This window comes from Dermochelys coriacea, chromosome 18 (assembly GCF_009764565.3).
Source record: "Dermochelys coriacea isolate rDerCor1 chromosome 18, rDerCor1.pri.v4, whole genome shotgun sequence".
NCBI classification, from domain to species: Eukaryota; Metazoa; Chordata; order Testudines; family Dermochelyidae; genus Dermochelys; species Dermochelys coriacea.
In genome coordinates this window covers 6,370,878-6,388,351 of record NC_050085.1, presented here as the reverse complement: position 1 = coordinate 6,388,351, position 17,474 = coordinate 6,370,878, and the positions used below count along the sequence as shown (strand labels likewise).

The window sequence follows — 17,474 nt, the reverse complement described above, 5'->3', positions numbered from 1 at the left end:
GCGCCGCTCTATGACACACAGGGGCAGCCCGTCAGCAGCGTGGGGCTTTGTGCCTCATCTCGGCTCCTTCCCCTCAAACGCAGAGAGAGCCTACAGGAGGAGAGGGCGCAGCTGGTGCCAAGAGGGTGCCACGGCCATGGTCTGCCACGGGGCAGAGGCCCCGCCCAGAAGCCATGGCGGTGCTACCTGTCTCTGCAGCGTGTCACCACGGTCCTGCAGCACTTGGATCTCCACCTCGCGGTCACTCAGCACCAGCTTCACCCTCTGTAGCTCCCCCTCCAGTGAGCGCCGCAGCAGCTCCAGCTTGGTGCAGCGGCTCTCCGAGGCATCCAGGATCTCCTTCAGACGCCGCTTGTCGTTCTCCAGCTTGGCCTCGTTGGCTTTTATCTTGCTGATCTTCTCCTGGGGGACAGCGGGGAGAAGAGTCACCAGCCACCTTCCCTCTCCCCAGGCTAAGGGCTCATCTGGCTCTGGGGCCTTACAGGGTAAGCTCAGGGCTCACGGAAGATGAATGGCATGGCCAGTCCTGAGCAGCCTCTGTCTCAACTTCCACACCCAGCCCTGCTGACATCCAGCCGTAAAGATCTGCAGCCCCCTTGCTAGTCCAGCCCGAGGGTCCCTATACAGCAATACTGACGTGCCTGCATTCTCGCCTGCACCACCCCAGTGAGTCCAGTCCCAGCTCACCTGATGCCCCTCAGTGCCACCCTGCAGCATCCCCTGCTATACCAGCCTGGGCTCCCCCCAGCTCACCTGATGCCCCTCAGTGCCACCCTGCAGCATCCCCTGCTATACCAGCCTGGGCTCCCTCACCCCACCCCAGCTCACCTGATGCCCCTCAGTGCCACCCTGCAGCATCCCCTGCTATACCAGTCTGGGCTCCTGCCCCAGCCCAGCTGATGCCCCTCAATCCCACCCTGCAGCCCCCCACTGCTATTCCAATCTTACATCCCCCTGCAACTCTGCTGAGGAGCTTCAATGCTCAACCCATGGTGTCCCGCCTCCCACTTCCAGCACTTGGACCCACCCCCGAGCTTTGCTGGTGCCCCTCAAGCCTGACCCGCAGCCCCCTCCATTATCCCAGCCCTACACCCCTTCTCCCCCTGCGACTCTGCCCATGCACATCAGCCCTGAGCACAACATAGCAAGAGCACATCCGCTGCAGCGTAACATTGTGAAACTGAACCAAGCGGCCGCTCAAAAGGGTGCGCGAAGCAGCCCGAGGGGCGAGTGGGAGAGCAGCACCTGGCCCTGAGTCTCCATCTGCAAAGACTGCACGGCCCCGTTGCGAGCCCAGCTGGGCCCCATTCCACCTCCAGGCCCTGCATCCCGTCCTTCCCCCCTTCGCTCCCATTCCAGGCAGGCAGGAGGCTGGTTACAATAAGGCAGGAATTCAATACAGCTCCAGCGCCACACAGGAAGCCATGGCTTGGCTCAGCTGCTGCTCAACGCTCGGCCAGAGAGACTGTGGGCTCCCACGTCCAGCCGTCACCCCGCATCCCGGCGGACGGCGGAGAGCAGAGGCTGACACACAGCAGCGGGGCTGGCTTCCCTGGCTATCGTGGAGGGGATAGGAGACAGCATGTGCTGCAAGCCAGGGCTATGGGGGGCTGGCAGCCACAGCCCTGGCAGGTCAGCTCTCGGCATTGCAGGTGCCAGCAGGAATCTGCAAAGAGTGGCCAGGGCTCAGCCCTGGCCTTTGTGAGCCAAAAGCCTGAAAGACGCAGCACCCCTAGAGCCAAAGCACTATCAAGAGATGGGGAGGGGCCCCTATGAACTAAGCTCTTTGGGGCAGGGATGCTATCATGTTGTTCTGTGTTTGTACAGCACCTTGCACAAGGGGGTCCTGGTCCAGGACTGGGGCTCCTAGGTTCCACCACAGTACAAATATTAAACAGTAATAGACAGCCCCAACCCTGGGAGAACCCTCTGCTCTGCTGCCTGGGCTACTCGCCAAGTGACAGTCCCAGTTGCACCCAGAGGCCATGATAGGGGACAGACACCTCTCTGTCCCCAGGAGCACAGTGCATCAGTGACCAGCGTGCGTGTTGGCCACCAATCCGCCGGCCTCCGCCCCAGAGTCAGCTCAGAGATCCCCGGAGCTGGAAGATCTTTGCGAGAACGGGGGAGGTGAAGTATCCCTGGGATCCGGGACAAAGGCTGGTCGGGCAGGGGTTAATTCCATGCTCTAGAGCAGGGTGCAGGAGGGGGTAGCAGACAACACAGGATCCAGCATGCACTGCCACAAGGCCGGCCAGAGCAAGCCGCATTGCATGCTGGGCGCTGTAGTCTCCCCAGGCCACACGTCCAGCCAAGAGCCAGTGTGGTGGCAATTGGCTCTGTTATAGGTGTAGCCCTGAGCGTCCGTCTGTGCTGAGCAGGGCCCTGCCAGCCCTACTCTGGAGAGCCAGGCTCTCGGGGGTACCCATCTGCCTGGCCTTCGCCTCAAGGGGTGCCCACAGCCCTCTCCCCTTTGAGTCCACAGCCCCGGGAAGTTCTCCTAAGAGACAAAGATGCAGCAAGTTTCCTCCGGCTTTGCAAGGGCAGAACGCCAGGAGAGCTGATGCGGCTACACCCTCCCCCGTCCCGGGACCTGGCCCTTCCCGGGGCTTCGAGCGCGGCTAGTGGCAGAGACCCCTGCAAGAACGACTGTCCCTCCCCTTCCCAGACCGCTCCCAAGCTGCACGCTCAGCAGAACGCCTTCTTTGGCCTCCATCTGAGCCGACAGACCCAGGCCCTGCCAGACTGGCAGCCTCCCAGCGTTGTTCCTTAACCCAAAGGCATGGCTGGCCTCCAAGCCCGGCAGACATAACACACACAGCCCAGACACGGGGCGCCCCTGGGACCTTGAGCAAAGAGTTCCGCCAGGCAGAGTGGCCCCCACGCCGCCAAGAGCCAGCCCCACAAGGCACAGCGAGGGTGCACGCCCGCTACAGGCGGAGGATGGAGCAGACCCCCCTCCGGCCCCCTGGATTTAGCCTCAGTGCCAGCCTGGGGGGCAGGGAGTTACTGGAGGAGTCTCACCCCTCATGCCCTGTCTGTTGCGCAGTGCAGCTCAGCAGATCCAATACCCCGCTGGATCTCTTTCCCAGCGCCTTTGAGAGGCCTGCAATGGCACAGAGCCCCACAGCCTGACAGATCAGGGGTAGGCAGCTTTGTCTAGGGGACAGGGTACCGGACTGAGACTCAGAAAACATGGGTCTCAGCTCTGCCACAAGCCTGCTGGGGGATCTTGGTCAAGTCACTTCCCTTCTCCCACTATGTCCGTCTGTAAGTGATTTGGTGACAAGAAGTGTGTGTATGTGCGTGCGAGTGTCCACATGTGTGACTGTGTCCGTGTTGGTGTGTGAATGTGTTCATGTCTGAGTGTACACAGGTGGGTGTCCGTGTCCATGTATGTGTGTCCGTGTCCATGTCCACGTGTGTCTGTGTCCACGTGTGTGAGTGCCTATGTACATACACACAACGCACAGTGCAATGGGGCCCTGATCTCCATGGGTGTAGGTAAATCAGAGGTCAGGCATGCAGATCCCGGTCACATTAGCATGCAAAATGAAGCCACTTCCGAGTGGATCTGGACCTCAATCCGAATTCTATCCCACAGAAACCTGGCAGAGATGGAGGCGCCCCAGCCCCATCAAGTCTAAGGCCTGGTCTATACTCCACAGTTAGGTCGACATGAAGCAGCCTTCGTTGACCTAATTATGCCAGTGCCCACACTACAGCTGTGCTCCCGCCCATGTAAGTGCCCTACTGCACCGACATCGTAACTCCACCTCCACGAGAGGCGCAAGGCTCATGTCGGCGTAGTTAGGGCGACGCAGTGTCTGTGTAGACTTACATCGGCTATTGGCCCAGCTCCCGGCTCCCCAGCCAGGCTGCTGCCCAGTCTCTGCTCCAAGCCAGGATGCCAGACTCCCATCTTGGGCTGCTGCCCGGCCTCCCCAATCCCCACACCCTGCTGCCCCCCTGGCTCTTGGCTCCCCGCCGGGAGCACGGCAATGACTTGACTCCATGCCTGGATCTCCCACCAGAGGCAAGGAGGTCTGCAGTAATGATCTCAGTCCCTGCCAGGAGCTGCAGGCACCGGGCATCCCCACTGCAGTCAGCCCAGGCCGTTCACCACCAGCCAGGGACCAAGCTGGGAAAACCAGCTCCTTGCCCACCCAGGGTGAACAATGGTGAATCTCTAAGCATCCAATCCAGACGCAGGTGCATCAAGCTGGTATTCAGTGCCCACTGCAGCCAGAAGAGAGGCCCTAAATACTCATTTTCACCCCCTGGTGCCCCAAATAGCCTTGATCCCCTCACCCCAATTCCGACCAACGAGCACACACAGGGATCACTTCAACCCGTCTGAAATGCCTTGTTCCCCTGGTGTCCTCATTCACCCTCTCTCTACATATTTGCCTTCAGGTTCTGCTCCTATCCCTGATCCATTAGAATCTCCCCCGCCAGCGACCTCCCCAGCCCTGTGCACCTGGGTGGTTCGCCGGTCGCTGTCTGCCGACTGCAGGCTCCGCTCCAGCGCCGTCACCTTGTCCATCAATGCCTTGCGCTCCCGGTCATTGCGGCGGAGGGTCTCCTCCTGTAGCAGGAGGGCGGTCTGGACGCTGCTCAGCTTGCCGTCCGCGCTGCGCCTCCCTGAAGCAGAGAATGCGGGCGCAGAGCCAGTGAGGGGGCATGCAGGCACTTTGCACCAGAAGCCAGTGGCAAATAGGAGGCACAGAGCACTTGGGTTCTAATCCTGGCTTTGACACTGATGCACTGCGAGACCTTGAGGCGAGTTCTTTAAACCCTCTGTGACTTAGTTTCCCCACCTGTAAAATGAGGCTAATGCTTGCCTACCCCAGAGGGCGAGAGAGAGAAAATCCATTACCAATGAAGATGTGAAGCGCTCACTCTCAGAGTTAAGTTTTACTATGCAGCTTGAATAAACACTTGTCCCTGAAGGGGACATCTTCAGCACCTGGGTGGGGGCTGCCTTTTGGAGTCTCAACATATAAACCCACTGATAGCCAACTTCTTCACACAGCATGGGCCACATCTCACAGCACTGGGCTGGGATCCAGGAGAAGTGAGTTCAGTTCCCAGCTGCATGAAGTGGGACAAAGTGGGAATTTTTGGTAATGTTTTTATGAATCCGACGTGTGCCTCAGTTTCTCCCTATACTTTGCATTGTTACCAAGTGCGGGGGAAGGATTATGTCTGCTCTGAGGGCAGACTAAGGGTATGTCTACACTTAAACCACTGCCGCTGCACCACTGTATTGCTTCCGTTTTGGGCAGGTCTGCACTGCAGAATTACTTTGGTATGTTGCTCAGGGCAGTGAAAAATCCACGCCCTTGAGTGACGTAGTTATTCCGACCTGTGCACTGGGACAGACAGTGCTATGTCTGCGGGAGAGCTTCACCGCCTCTCGCAGAGGTGGATTAATGATGCCGACAGAAGAGCTCTCTCCCATCGGCGTAGAGCGTCTTCATTAAAGTGCGACTGGCGCAACTGCACCGATGCAGTCTTTTAAGTGTAGACATGCCCTTAGACACTATGTACATTCATGGGAGGGGTTCTCCCTTTGGCACAGGTAATCCACAGCCCCGAGAGGCAGTAGCTAGGTCGACGGAAAAATTCTTCTGTCCACCTACCACTGTCTACACCAAGGGTTAGGCTGACAACACACAGTCAACCAATCGAACTCTTTGCCATAGGACGTTGTGAAGGCCAAGACTCTAACAGGGTTCAAAAAAGAATTAGATAAGTTCATGGAGGATAGATCCATCGATGACTATTAGCCAGGATGGGCAGGGATAGAGTCCCTATCCTCTGTTTGCCAAAGGCTGGGAGTGGGTGACAGGGGACGGATCACTTGAGGATTCCCTGTTCTGTTCATTCCTTCTGGGGCACCTGGCATCGGCCACTGTCGGAAGACAGGATACTGGGCTAGACCATTGGTCTGACCCAGTATGACCTTTCTCATGTTCTTAGCTATGTCTCTTAGGGGGGATGGATTTTTCACACCCCGAGAGATGTAGCTATGCCAGTCTAAGTTCCCACTTGTAAACCAGCCCGAAGAGACAGACATAGCAGTGTGTTTCACTTCCCTGTCTGGGTGGGATGAATAGAGTCATTAAGGAACTGCCTGAAACTGACCCAGATCAACAATGGGTCCAGAGAGACAACGCAAGCGCCAATGACTCATGAATCGACACTCAGTAGGCTGGACACTCCGGCCAGCATGGGCCTGCCTGGAGAATAAAGGACCAAGCCGTGCCTGGGAAAGAATAAAGAGTTGACTTCTGGAAGAGGCTGGGAGCTCTCGGACCGGGGAAGCGACTAAGTCAGAGAGAGACAGAGCCTGAACATGGGAGTTCACTACAGCTTGGCTGGTGAACTGCGGCTTGACCAGAATGGACGATGCTTTAACCTTTATCCTCTGTGCTAACCTAAGGACTTCCTCTGCTGTGTTCCAGCCGACTAATCCACCCAGGGGGTCACTGCAAATACTGGCTGGGGCGCATTCGTCCCCAAAGAGTGCATGCATCTCTCCCAGGAGTCTCTCTCAGTCGGACTCACTGAGCACAGCTCACGGCGTGAAGCAGGAGGGCTGGAGCCCCGTAGCTCAGTCTAGGAAGCGGTGCGGGGCTTTGGCACACTGAAGGGGTTCCTCCAAGAGACAAAAGCTGGGGTGTAGCACAGATCCTGCAGATTTGTGACAATAAGACACAATGTGTCTTGCTCCTTTCATCCCTGGGGGGATAATAATACTGACCGTCTGCCCCCCGGCTCTTTGCCTTGGTTATTTGGACTGGAAGCCCTTTGGGGAAGGGGCTGACGCTCACTACCTGTGCACAGCTCCTAGAGTGATGGGGCCCTGATCTCAGTCGAGGGTTCTGGTCGCTACATGTAACAATAAGAAGGATCAAGTGGTTTCAAAGCCCCACGTAAAAAAGTTTTAGCCTCTCCTTGTGGTTCCCCCTCAACCAGGGAATTAATTTTGATGCTAAAATAATGCTTGAGAATGAATTGATCTGTACAGCTGGATTTCAAAATGGTCCCCTTCCCAGTGAACCTCAGAGGAAAGGTTTAAGGGGCACAGACCCCGGGCAAGGGGAAAGCATGACACCCACAAAAGTGGAGAGGGCAGGGAATAACCAAGCATCCCCGAAATGCTGCGTTCCCAACACTGCATGTAGGAATAGGGATCTGGAGCCTGGGAAGATATCGCTGTCTTCTGAGCTTTCCTAGCTGTGGCAACTTAGAGAAAGGAGGAAAATGGATTGTCCCTTGAGGGGGGAAAGGAGCAGCCCAGCAAGAGAGCAGCCAAATACAGAACGCCAGAGCCGAGACACAAAACCCCAAGTGTCTGGAAATCCACAGTTAAGGATTAAACCTCCAGCTGCAAGCGTCGGCAGGGGGCAGCCATACCAAGCGATGCCCAGGCTCTGCTGGGGGCTAGTGGGTCAAAACAAGGGCTGGTATTTCCTAGTGTTCCTCTCATTCAAAGTGATCCCAAAAACTGTATGGAGGTATCCTTTCACCCACCACTGAAATGCAGCCACCTCGGGGGGGTGGGGGGGTGGTAACAAGCTGTTTAAAACAGCACAGGGCAGTGATACACAACAATCTAGTGTTTGATACAGATGCACAGGGACAAGATGCAGGTGCATGGGAGAAACGGCACACACAGGCTTGAATGGGAGGGGACTCTGGAAAATCTCACAAGCCCTGGCCTGGAGACTCACTAACTGCCTTCTACGGTGCGGCTCTCGTTCTCTGGGTCTGTCCTTGCATTTCCAACAAGAGAGATGAGCTAGGGCCTGCTGCATGTTGCAATGTTGCAATGGACCAAGCCTGCGTGCCTGCCAGCTGTGTATAACCTCTGCATGGTAGCCCAGCCCACTGGTATAAGGGCATTAAAGCACCAAGTTTACAAACAAAAGGTACCACTGCAAAAAGTAAAAATCCTGGGGCACCATGGGTAACAGCATGCAAATTACTATAAAGAGACAGTGCAAGTAGGGGCTTAGAAGCGTGGGGACCCTGATCCTGCCACTGGCCTGGAGCAAATCATTTCCCCTCTCTGTGCCTCAGTTTACCCCTCTTGAATACGGGGCTATTAAGACTAACCTAGGGTAAGGAGTCATGAGGCAAAATGCATCTATCTGCACACCAAGTGCTTTGAAAGGCCCTAGAGATGGGTCAAGCATTGCCAAGAGCGCTCATTATTACGATGGGCACGGGCCCCTCTGCACGCCCCCGCCACAGCCCTTACTTACCTTCCTGGCTTTCCGTCACTAGCTTCTGCAGCTGCTGCACTCGGGTGCTGGCACTATCCCGCTCCGACTCCATCTCGGCCAGCTGGCGGGTCAGGCTGCCCAGCTGGGCCCGCAGGTCATCCTAGATTCGGAGGGGAGGGCGAGACAGGAGGGGGCGATCAGCAGCCGGGAGACCCGCCAGGCTGCTCACACTTAGGGCAGAGCAGCATGGGCAGAAGTTAACCCCTTCCTCCCCAAACCGGTACCCGCTCGCGCTGCGTCTCCCGCAGCTCCTGCAGGAAGTCCCGGAGGGCGGCCCGCACCACTTCAGGGTCGATATCTGCCACTAGCTGCTCGCTGCGACCGGGCGAGAGGGCGCGCTCCGGAGACAGAGGGCGCGAGCTGGGGCTGCGCTCGGGGCTGCCCGCCTGTGGGGTGGGGCTGCCGCGCCCGTCCATGGTGCTGTACGTGTTGTCACCTAGGGGGAGACGGGCACAGGGGAGAGATGGTGGGCCCCGGCTGGGCTCCCCGCAGAGCGGGAGTTAGCCCGATGGGGAATCATCGGGCAGGGAACAATGGGGGATCCAGCACTCAACCTGTCCGGGTTTTCCTAGTCCCCGGCTCTGATCCCACAAGGAGAAGGGGGACACCTACTGGCAGGAAGAGGTGCTGCAGCCCGGCCAGAGAAGACCCTCTCCAGTACAGCAGGGCCACAAAGGGCCCTTCACCCCACCCTGAAGGGCTCAAGGCCACGAACAGGGAGGACCTGAGGGAGAAGCCACTGGACAGGCATGAAGAGCAGTGCAGGGTCTGGAGCGAATCCCAGCCAGCCATTCAGGCCAATAGTTCTACCCCACCCTCCTCCAGGCCCTTTGCAAGCGTCAGTGATTGAGCCTCCCAACCCTGCCAGGACGCCAGGGGCCTACTATCCCCATTGCAAAGATGGGGAAACAGGCAAGGGAAGTGACTTGACCAAGGCCCCATGGCAAGCCAGTGGCACGGCCAGGAATAGGACTCAGGAGTCCTGGCTCCATTCCACCAGATGCCACTCCCACACAGCAGGGCACTGAAGACAACCAAGCCCTCAAGGTTTGGGGAGGGGAGAAAGGGGCCTCCTCAGGGCTCTCCTGACCCGTTTACCTTTGGTAGGAGAGAAGAGTCTTTTGGGGGAGCTGCTACGCCCCCTGATGGCTGGGCTGGGGGCCCGGCCTCCCCGGCTGATGCCCAGGGTGCGCCTCAGGGCAGAGTGCAGGCTCCCCAGCTTGAACTCCACAGCCCGCTTCAACCCCTCCACTCGAGCCAGCTCAGCCTCCAGGCCGTGGGCGCGGCCCTCGGCGGCGCTCAGCCGGAGGCTCAGCTCCGCCACCTCGGCCAGCGCGTTCTCCAGCTTGATCTCCAGGTTGCGGGCGTTGTCCAGCAGCTTCTTCTCATTGCCGCGGGCCTCCTCCAGGCTGCCCAGGAGGTCCTTCTCCCGCACCCGGAACTCGCCCTCCTGCTCCGACAACTTCCGCTGCAGGTTGTGGAGCTGGGGAGGCAAGAGCGAGGGCTGAAAGGCATTCTGGGTAGGCAGAGCCAGCCCAGCGAGAGCACACGGGACCGAGCATGGCACAGCCACCTCCGCGCGAAAGCCACATGTCCTCCTGGCCACATGGCTACTCCAGAAGGACGTGGTCTCCACCACTTCGGGCCACTCTCCTCCGTTTTATCATGCCAAGTGAGACAGGCAAAGACGACCACGGAGGAAGCATGTGATCTCTTGGTCGGCAAGTTCTGGAGGCAGGAATTACTTGGGAGGTTCTCTGGCCTGGGTTACACCAGGCGTCAGACTATAGCGCTGTAATGGTCCTTTCTGGCCTTCACCTCCACGAGCCTCCTTCAAGTTGCCCTGGAGGGACGCATCTGCTCCCCCCACCCTGGCCACGTGGGCAGTACACAGAACGACTGGTCCCTGGCGGCGGCATCGCGATGAGCGAGAGCTGGGTGGCCGACAGGAACGACCAGGAGAGAGTTCCTGGGCGGAGACGGGAGGAGCATGCGAGACCAAAGGAGCCGCACGCTCACCTCCTTCCTGGCGAACTCCCTGCTGGCTTCGCTCTCCACGATCTTCTGCTTGAGGCCGAAGGATTCCCGCCGGCTCTCCTCCTCCCGCTGCTCATCCAGTGCCACTCGGGCCTGCAGCTCTGCCACCTCCTTGTTCTTCTTGGCGTTCTCGCTGTCCAGCATCTTGATCTGGGGGCACCGGAAGGGGGGAAGAGGAAGTCCATGACTGCGCCCCGCGGACGGGAGAGGCGCAGCGCAATGGAGAGGCACCAAAGCTGTCCCAGGCCAGCAAGGGGACCTGCAGCTCGCCCCAGGGCTGGAAGGGCGGGATCCTACACACTCACGGCCCCTCATGAACTACAGATGCTTGGCCTGGTGGCCCAGACTCTGCTATGCCAACTGTGCCCACACCCTCCTATCCTCCCAACAGAGTCGTCAGCGTGGGCTTGGGGTCAGCTGGGCAGAGTCTCCTCTTCCCCAACGCCTCGCGAGCCCCTCACTCAAAGCCCTGCTTCGCCTCCCCGCTGCGGCCCCTCGGAGCCGTTCCACCTCGGACAACCCTGGGGATCCGGCACCATGGGCCTGCCCAGTGCCAGCCCTCACCAGGAGGACAGAGGCAGTCTCACCGCACACAGGCCAGGTCCTGAGTGCTTGGGGAAGGTGCAGGCCCAGTTTCCAAGAGCCAGCGGAGCCTGCTCCTCCCAGCCATGTCCCCGTGCCCCCCCCACCCCCTGCGCGCACACACCCACCTGTCGCCTCAGCTCCTGCAGCTCCCTGCGGGCCTCCAGCCGTGATCGCTCCACCTCCTGCAGGCTGCTCCTCAGGTCGGCGGCTTCCTTGCCCACGGCTGCCCGCGCCTCCTCCAGGGTGGCCAGCTTCTGCTCCTTCTCCTCGTTGGCCCGCTTCAGGCTGGGGACCAAGGCGGCGTCAGATCCCAGCGGGACACAGTGGCGTAACCCACTCCCACCCCCCACGGCGGCTCCCCCCCTCACCTGATGCGGTCGCTCTCCGCTCGCTTGACGGCAGCCCGCAGCTCCTGGTTGGAGCAATGCAACGCCTCCTTTTCCTTGGCCTCGTCACTCAGGCTGCGCCGCAGGTCCAGGATGTCCTTCCTCTGGACCTCGTGGCCCTCCTGGCTCTCCCGTACTTTCCGGTGGGCCTCGATCACGTCCCGCCGGATGCTGTCCCGGGCATCCTCCACCATGCGCAGCTGGGTCTTCAGCTCCTCCACCTGCGTGGCAGAAGACGGGAGCAGCTGCCCTCAGATCCCTGCTGCCCCAGCACACATGGGGACTGTGTACTCGGCAGGAGGTGGCCCTGGCACCATCTCCAAGCACCCGCGCGCCCCCGGGCACCCTCCTCTGCAGGAGCCCCACCTGCCATCTGCAGCGCAACACTGTCAAGCCCTGCTGAAGGAGATCCACTGTGGCTCATGGCTCCACTTCTGCCCCCCCCGGTGACTCTCTCCTGCTCCCACTTCCATCCCCTTCTGGAAGGAGGAGGTTGGCGGTGGGGCCCACCCCACCATCCTCCTCCCCATGCCCGCACTCACCTCGCGAAGAGTGCTTTCCCGCTGCCTGGCCAGCTCCTTGACCTGCTCCTGCAGCCCCCGGGCCTCCCGCTCGTGGGCCGCGATGGTTTCTTCCAACTGCACCTGCAAGCTCTTCAGCTCCGAGGTCAGGGCGTTGATGGTGCTCTGCGAACAAAGACGGCCCAGCGCTTACTGGCCTGCACCGGCTCCCCCCTCGCTGGGGTCACATTTACCAAGGTCACCCGGCCAGCTGCCAAGGATCCGCTAATCAGCCGTTGCCCGCGACATGCACTGCACAGCCACCAGGTACAGGCAGGGGGCATTCGCTGTGAACAGGAATCAGCTTCTCCTTGGTGCTCCAGAAGGGGAGACGGGCATCTGGCTTCCTCCCCGTCCTGCGTCACGGAGCTCAACCTGACCCTCCGCGGTGACTGCACTTATTGCCCAGGCGAGGCGTAACCCAGCGCAGCAGCCAGTCTCCGCCCAGAGCTAGGCTGGGATGTGACCTGCGGATCAGGAGCGAGGTGGGAGGGGACACTTGGGAGACAGGAGGGGAGCAAAAGAGGGGGCTGCAGGCCAGAAGTAAGGTGCACAGGCATTGCTGCATGGGGGGTGGCTGCAGGCCAGGAGCAAGGTGCAGTGGCATTGCTGCAATTCAGGTTTGAAATGTCTCAGCAGAGGACCTGAAACAGGTTCTGCAGATACAGATTAAGCATCTATGGAGGATTGTAGGGCAACAAGAGGCAGTGTGGCCTAATGGATAGAGCACTGTCCCGGGACTCAGGAGATCTGGGTTCTATTCTCAGCTCTACCACTGGCCTGCCCGGTGACCTTGGGCAAGTCACACCTCTCTGTGCCTCAGTTTCCCCAGGTGTAAAATGGAGCTAATGCTGGTTTGTAAAGTGCTTTGAGATCAACTGATGGAAAGCGCTACCTAGGAGCGAGCTGGTGGTGGTATTTGCCTCCCGAGTTCTGCTTCAGTTCGGCCGCAGCAATCAGCACCCCCTTCCACAAACACTGCGGTGAACGTTCTCACCACCACCAGTGACTGTCTCATGTGCATGTGTCGATCTCCCACCCTCCCAATGCCTGCACAGCACCCACACCAACCCGGTCCTGCTCCTGCCGGCTGATGGCCTCTCGCTTCTGCCGCTCCATCTCTACGGTTACGCCGGCGAGGCTGTGCTGGGCGCAGGCCAGCTTCTCCGACAGGAGGGTCTTCTCCGACTCCTTGAGAGACAGGGCCTGCGTGGCCGGGAGAGATCCCAGCGAGGGAGAGAAATTCAGAGGGCGTGTGACCAGGGCGAGATCCAGGGGGTGAACTCGGGGGGCAGGGATGGCGATAAAGGCGCAGAGGAGCTGGAGCCCAGGATTCTGGGGAGCAGGTGGGAGCCGCAGCGGCTGTTCTGCCTGCTGGGAGCAGGCACATGTTGGGGCTGGTGTGGGGCCGGTGTGGGGCTGGGCAGGCCCTGCTCTCTGCCCCGTTCCACCACACGCCGGCTGCTGCTCAGAGTGCTGAGCGCCTGCCAGGATCCGGCCCCCAGCTCTCAGCTGGAGTTAATGGGAGCCTCCCCCAGGCCAGGGCCGGCAGCAGTGCCAATCCCCCGCGCACCCTCCCCTACCTGCTGCTTCTCGTTCTCCGCCTGCAGGAGGCTCTCGTCCCGCTCCTGCTGCAGCGCGGTGATCTCCTCGCTCAGCTCCTCCTTCTCCGCCTCGTAGCGGGCCAGCAGCTCCTCCCGCTCGTGGCTCAGCCGGTGCAGCAGCTCCTCCCGCTCCGACTCCAACTCCAGGCGCACCGTCTCCTGCACGGACCAAGCAGCAGACGCCAGAGCTCTAGGTGAAGGCTCCAAAGCCACGGCTTGGGCGCGAGCCCCTCCCCGTTACCGGAGGGGAGCTGCACGTGGGCTAAAGTTTCACCCGGCCCGCTGGTGGCGGGAGTCAGGGAGGCACATGTGAGCCCTAATATTGATGGAGAGTTCCAGGGCTGGAGGCCTTTGCTTTCAGAGCTGCGGGTCCCAAGGAAAGTAACCAGCAAACCAAATTGCCCAAACCCATGCTAACTCCTCCATAGACCACAGAGGGCCTGGCAGCTCCGTGGCCCTTTCCCCACCAGGGTTGCCAACTTTCTAATTCCAGAAAACCGAACACCCTTACGCCGCCCACTGCCCTGCCCCTTCCCCAAGGCCCCGCCCCCCGCTTACTCCATCCCCCCTCCCTCCATCGCTCTCCCCCACTCTCTGACACGTGCTCATTTTCACTGCCAGACCCAAACAGGCATATTTCTTGTTTTGACCGATGTATTATGCTAAGTTCAGTTGTTACTTGTTACAGGACGCTACAGCTGGCAACAAAATAGTCAAAAAGGGTCATTTTTTTAAAAAATGAAATTGCACAAAAGTTTTTCTGATTCTTTCCCTCCCCTCTTCCCATTTGTCGTAACCAGCTTCATGGTTTTTGTTCTCTAAAGTTATTGTAATTTTGTATGTGGAATTAAGACACACATTATCATAGCTGCACTGGGTCCATTAAAGGGCCACTCCTGAAGCCCAAATACAAATGCAGAGAGCACAACCGCAGAAAAACCCCTGTCCAGAAACCTATATAAATAAACCTGTAGAAACTGACTCCCACACCTACATGCAAAACCACATATGTATTCATATGTACAAGTCTAGCATGCACTAACACATGTACTTCCACATTATTTATTATTACAATTGTTGTTTAGTACCTAGAGATCCCAACTAAGATCAGGGCTCCAGGGTGGTAGGTGCTGGACATACACATAAAAAGAGAGAGTCTGCAACAAAGCATTTATAATGTCGCTAAACTAAAGTGGGGAGAAGCGTGTGATACATTGGCTCTTCTGCAATGCCTAGTCTACAACATTCACTCTTTAAGAAAGAATACGTTTCTTTTAGAGTTCCCTTCCCTTTTAAAAACTTGTTATGAAATGAATACACAAACATTTTAGGTCATACATTTTTTTGTGCACAAGCCAGTAAAAGGAATAAAAGTCAAAGAATTAGGCTGCAAATTGTATTCACACAGGTATACACACAGGCGGCAATACACGCACCTCCCTACACAAAGACACACAGTCTCTTACACACCTACAATGCACGCACACACTTGCCTACACAGAGACACTTTTTCATACACTTTTCCAGGGACTGCCTAAATCACCCAGCTGGGAAGGGAGGAGGGTGGGCTGGAGGGGAAAAAATGGGGTGGGGACGGGGGTGGAGGAGAGAGGATGGCGAGGGAAAGAGGCCAAGGACAAGAGCAGGGTGGGGCTGAGAGGGGGCAGTGAAGGAGAGAGGTGGGGATGGGGATGCAGGGGGAGGCAGAAGGCTACAGGTGCATGAGGATGTGGGGGGGCACAGGGGTGTATGGGGACATAATGAGAGTGCAGCAGTATATGGAGGTGAATGGGGTGCAGGGCTGTGGGGGTGTGGCAGCTCTGGGAAGTGGAGAGAATGGGTGGGAGAGCACTGTAAGGGGTACAGGGCTGGGATGGGTAGATGTCGGGGGCAGGATGGAATGGGACAGGGGAGGGATGCAATGACTGGGGGATGAGGGTGCGGGGGGGTTGGGGAGGGATGCAACGATGGGGGATGGGGTGCGAGGGGTGGGAGGGGGTTGGGACAGGGAGGGATGCAGTGAGGGGGGTGGGGGTGCAGCTCACCGCCTCTCCCCTTGAAACCCACAGGAAAGATTCGTGCACTCCCACTGCAGGGTCTATGCTGGCACCAAGGAGATGTTGCCACTGACTCACTGGGATCCCTTCCCCCAACTGCCTGAGCCAGCCCGGCTGAGCCGCTGGGGTATGTAACATGGCACTGGCCTGAGTCAGACACGGGGCCTGCCCTGTGCCGTACCTTCTCCCTCTGGAGCCGATCCACGTCCTCCTCGTGAGCCACCTGCTTGTTTCTCAGCGTGACCTGGGCCTCCTGCTCCATCTGAGCCAACTTCTGAGCCAGCAGCTCCTTATCCCTCTCCAGCCGGGTCACGTCCAGCTCCCGCTGCTTGCGGGCGCTGGCCAGCTCCACTGGGGATAGAACAATGAGGATCCGATCAACATCTACAGCGTGAAGGGAGATCTGCCAACTACAGCCCTTCCCGAGGTCTGCAGTCTTGGCAGCATGGAGGGGATGGGGACCCTGACTTTCTCACAGCCCTTAACTAGGGACTTTCAGCCACACAGCTCATTACAAAGGGGAGGGGGTCATTCTCCCCAGCAGAAGCAGGACTAGCACTCAGGGCTCCCAGTCCTGTCTCCTACCCACTGGACCAGCCTCCTCCTCCCTCTCAATCCAGCCACCAGAGTCTGGTGGGCCTCAGGACACTAGCAGCAGCTCGGCGAATGGGTGACGGACACTGGAAAGGGGTGAAGGTGGGAACCGAGGGAAACGGTAGGGCAGCCAGGCCCAGGTTACCCTGCAGCATCTCCTTGGCCAGGAGCAGGTTCTGGCTGTCGGCCTCCAGCTGCTCCTTCCGGGCATCCAGCTGAGTGCGCTGCTGCTGGATGTCAAAGAGGGTGGTCTCCAAGGCATCCTTCTCCGACCTGGGAAAGCGTGAGCAGAGTGAGTCCTCCCAACCACCAGCCCCTGCCCGCCCGCCCCAGGTCTCAAGTGCAGAGAGAGAGAGAAAACCACCGAGGAAGTAATGAGGTGGACCCCCACTCATGGAGCAGGCCCCCAGTGTGCTAGGCGCAGGACAAAGCCGGAACAAATGGCCCCTGAGCGGAAGATCCACGACGTGAAGCACGTTGCTTTGGCGATTGAACAGGCACGCCGTGGGTCCTGGCACATGACGGCACCCTGGCCTCTGAGTGGGAGGGCAACCAGCCCTTAAAATCCCCATTGGGCCCCTCCAAGGAGGTATGGAAAGCCACCCCAATGCACCCTCCTGCCATGCACAGTGGTGCATTTCAGAGTGCCAGGAAGTCGCTCCCTCTGCAAATCTCTGCCCCGAGGTCAAGAAGATCCCAGCAGCGGGGCCTCAGGCACCCCCGGAGAGGCCCACACCACTAGGCACTCCCTGCAGATGCACAACTGTGAGGTCATCTGAAGGGCAGAGGTGAAGGTGCCCACTCAATCTCACACCTCCTGACAGAGCAGGGGCAGATGAAGGGCCAGCTCCGTCCCAGCCAGGGTGGTTGCCCCGGCACAGATCTGACCCCAGGGCTGGGACGTGCATGGGGCATAGAGAGGGCAACGAGGAGACGGGACAGAAAAGGCCGGAGCTGGGGGGAGACACTGACCTGCCTGGGGATTGCGACATGAGAGATTCCACCCGCTCCTACAGACCCAGGGCGGCCATTCGGCAGGAAGGCTCCATGCTCCCCCACTCCCTGACCTGACACAACAGTTTGCAAACACTGCTCCCTGGTAACCATCCCACACACACACAGGCAGCTGCTTCAGGGAGAGCTCGCTGGGCACCTGGCCCCTGCAGCATGCGCCCGTAGCTCGCCACGCCCGGATCCGGTGGCCGCAGGAGCCTCTCTCGAACCTCACAGCTGGAGCAGCAAGGAGGCACGTGCAGCCTCCCTGCACCTCAGCTCACGCCCCTCGTCCTTGCTCCGGGCCCACCTATCCCAGGGGGGTTGCCAGGGTTTCTGGACTGGTGCCAAGCACTCGGGC

General features: G+C 59.1%; 1 protein-coding gene across 8 annotated transcripts in view; it reads right to left on the bottom strand.

The window, feature by feature from the left end:
* Positions 1 to 17,474, bottom strand: part of CROCC (ciliary rootlet coiled-coil, rootletin) — a 72,785-nt gene that overhangs the window by 10,773 nt on the left and 44,538 nt on the right. For all 8 annotated transcript variants that reach the window (XM_043499785.1, XM_043499779.1, XM_043499782.1 and 5 more), the window contains 13 exons: positions 16,266 to 16,393; positions 15,708 to 15,877; positions 13,449 to 13,628; positions 12,937 to 13,071; positions 11,848 to 11,991; positions 11,288 to 11,526; positions 11,045 to 11,204; positions 10,317 to 10,484; positions 9,396 to 9,780; positions 8,522 to 8,733; positions 8,277 to 8,397; positions 4,481 to 4,644; positions 187 to 402 (listed from right to left, as the gene is read on the bottom strand). In XM_043499785.1, coding sequence (XP_043355720.1) covers positions 187 to 402; positions 4,481 to 4,644; positions 8,277 to 8,397; positions 8,522 to 8,733; positions 9,396 to 9,780; positions 10,317 to 10,484; positions 11,045 to 11,204; positions 11,288 to 11,526; positions 11,848 to 11,991; positions 12,937 to 13,071; positions 13,449 to 13,628; positions 15,708 to 15,877; positions 16,266 to 16,393 — 2,422 coding nt within the window. The remainder of the gene's footprint in view (positions 1 to 186; positions 403 to 4,480; positions 4,645 to 8,276; positions 8,398 to 8,521; positions 8,734 to 9,395; positions 9,781 to 10,316; positions 10,485 to 11,044; positions 11,205 to 11,287; positions 11,527 to 11,847; positions 11,992 to 12,936; positions 13,072 to 13,448; positions 13,629 to 15,707; positions 15,878 to 16,265; positions 16,394 to 17,474) is intronic.